General features: G+C 62.2%; 1 protein-coding gene across 1 annotated transcript in view; it reads left to right on the top strand.

The window, feature by feature from the left end:
• Nucleotides 1-781: 781 nt before the first annotated feature.
• Nucleotides 782-1,337, top strand: part of MXRA7 (matrix-remodelling associated 7) — a gene marked incomplete at its 5' end in the record, with an annotated part of 21,850 nt that continues 21,294 nt past the window's right edge. Inside the window, one exon of the mRNA XM_009697868.1 lies at nucleotides 782-877. Within this exon, the coding sequence (XP_009696170.1) occupies nucleotides 782-877 (96 nt within the window). The remainder of the gene's footprint in view (nucleotides 878-1,337) is intronic.

The raw sequence follows: 1,337 nt of genomic DNA, 5'->3' as shown, positions 1-1,337 counted from the left end.
TGGGGGTTTTGTCCCCGCTGGTGGATTTTCAAGCCAGCCCAGAGGCTGTTCCCAGCCTAGCACTGGTATTTGACCGCAAGGCCAACAGATGCAACGTCCCTGCTCCCTGCCCACGCGTATCTTCCTCTGCGGCTGCCCTCCCGGCGCAGCAGGAAAAGGTTCAGCTGAGAACTGCTTGGGCTGTCAGAGGGCAGGGGAAGGAAGGATTTGCACGGGGGTCGAGGCCATTCTGCGCTTAAAGGTGATGTGGGGCTGGGAGGGCAGGGAAGCCCCAGCTCTGAGATTGCAGTGGGGGGACGGGAGGGTTTTAAGGGCATGTTACCCTGTGATGGAGAAGGCAGGTGGCAGAGCAGGCGCTGCGAGCGTTAATGAACTGAGCATACTGTGCTGTTCCTCTCCTCTTCCCTCCTGCTAGCCGTGATCTGCTGCATCAGCATCCCGGGCAGCTGAGCCCGGTGCTGGCCGAGCTGCTCCCCCTCACCGATGGCTCCTTGCAAAGCTCCTGGTCCCCCAGGCTGGGGATGCCGCAGAGAGCAGCTCATGAGCTCCAAACCCTGGCTCCAAGGCTGGGCGCTGAAGGTCTCTGCTCTTCCTCACTCCAGCAGCCCTGCCATAGCTTGGCACACGGGTTGGAGGCAGCATGGGCTCGGGCATCGGGGCAAGGCGGGCTGCCAGCCGCATCCGGAGATTTGTCCGTGTGTACTGATGCTGCTGGGGCTGGTTGGTTGAGCATGGGGAGGGCGCAAGGGTGTTTGTGCTCAAAGCTTTTGCCTCTTTCCAGATACCACCTTTGGGTGCCTCACCTGAGCCCAGCCTCGAGCACACAGGACAAGCAGAGGATGGATGTGGCCATGAAACGCTTTCCAGCAAGGCAGAGGTGCGTGGGATGGAGAGCTGGCCTGGGGAGGGTGGCCCAACGAACAGTGTGCTGGTGTCCCTGCGTGGATGGGACATTGTCCCAGGGTAGCGGTGGCTGAGGGAGGGGGGCAAAGCTTGCCTGCTGCACTCCCCTGCGGGGGTTTGAGTGGGTTTTTAATGGCTCGGTCCATTTAAAGCAGAGAGAAACAGTGCTCCAGGTGCAGATGTGCTTCTCGGCTCTGCGGGGAGCGACGCCTGGCGCCTGTGGGGGCTCAGCGAGTGGGGTCACGCCAAAGCAGCCTGGGGGGCTCTGGCAGTGGGGCTGCGATGGCTGCGAGGGAGCGAGAAGCCCCGGGGAGACAGACGGACGGGGATGTCGAGGTGGGGGCTGCAGCATGGGGAGAAGGGAGGTGCTGGCGTCTGCCTCTAAGGCATCCAAGCAGAAAAATGTTGTGCAGCAGTGAGCTACCGGCTGCCCC

Source organism: Cariama cristata, unplaced genomic scaffold (assembly GCF_000690535.1).
Source record: "Cariama cristata isolate BGI_N322 unplaced genomic scaffold, ASM69053v1 scaffold18333, whole genome shotgun sequence".
Lineage (NCBI taxonomy): Eukaryota > Metazoa > Chordata > Aves > Cariamiformes > Cariamidae > Cariama > Cariama cristata.
The sequence above is the reverse complement of the archived record's forward strand: the minus strand, read 5'-3'. Positions and strand labels throughout refer to the sequence as shown.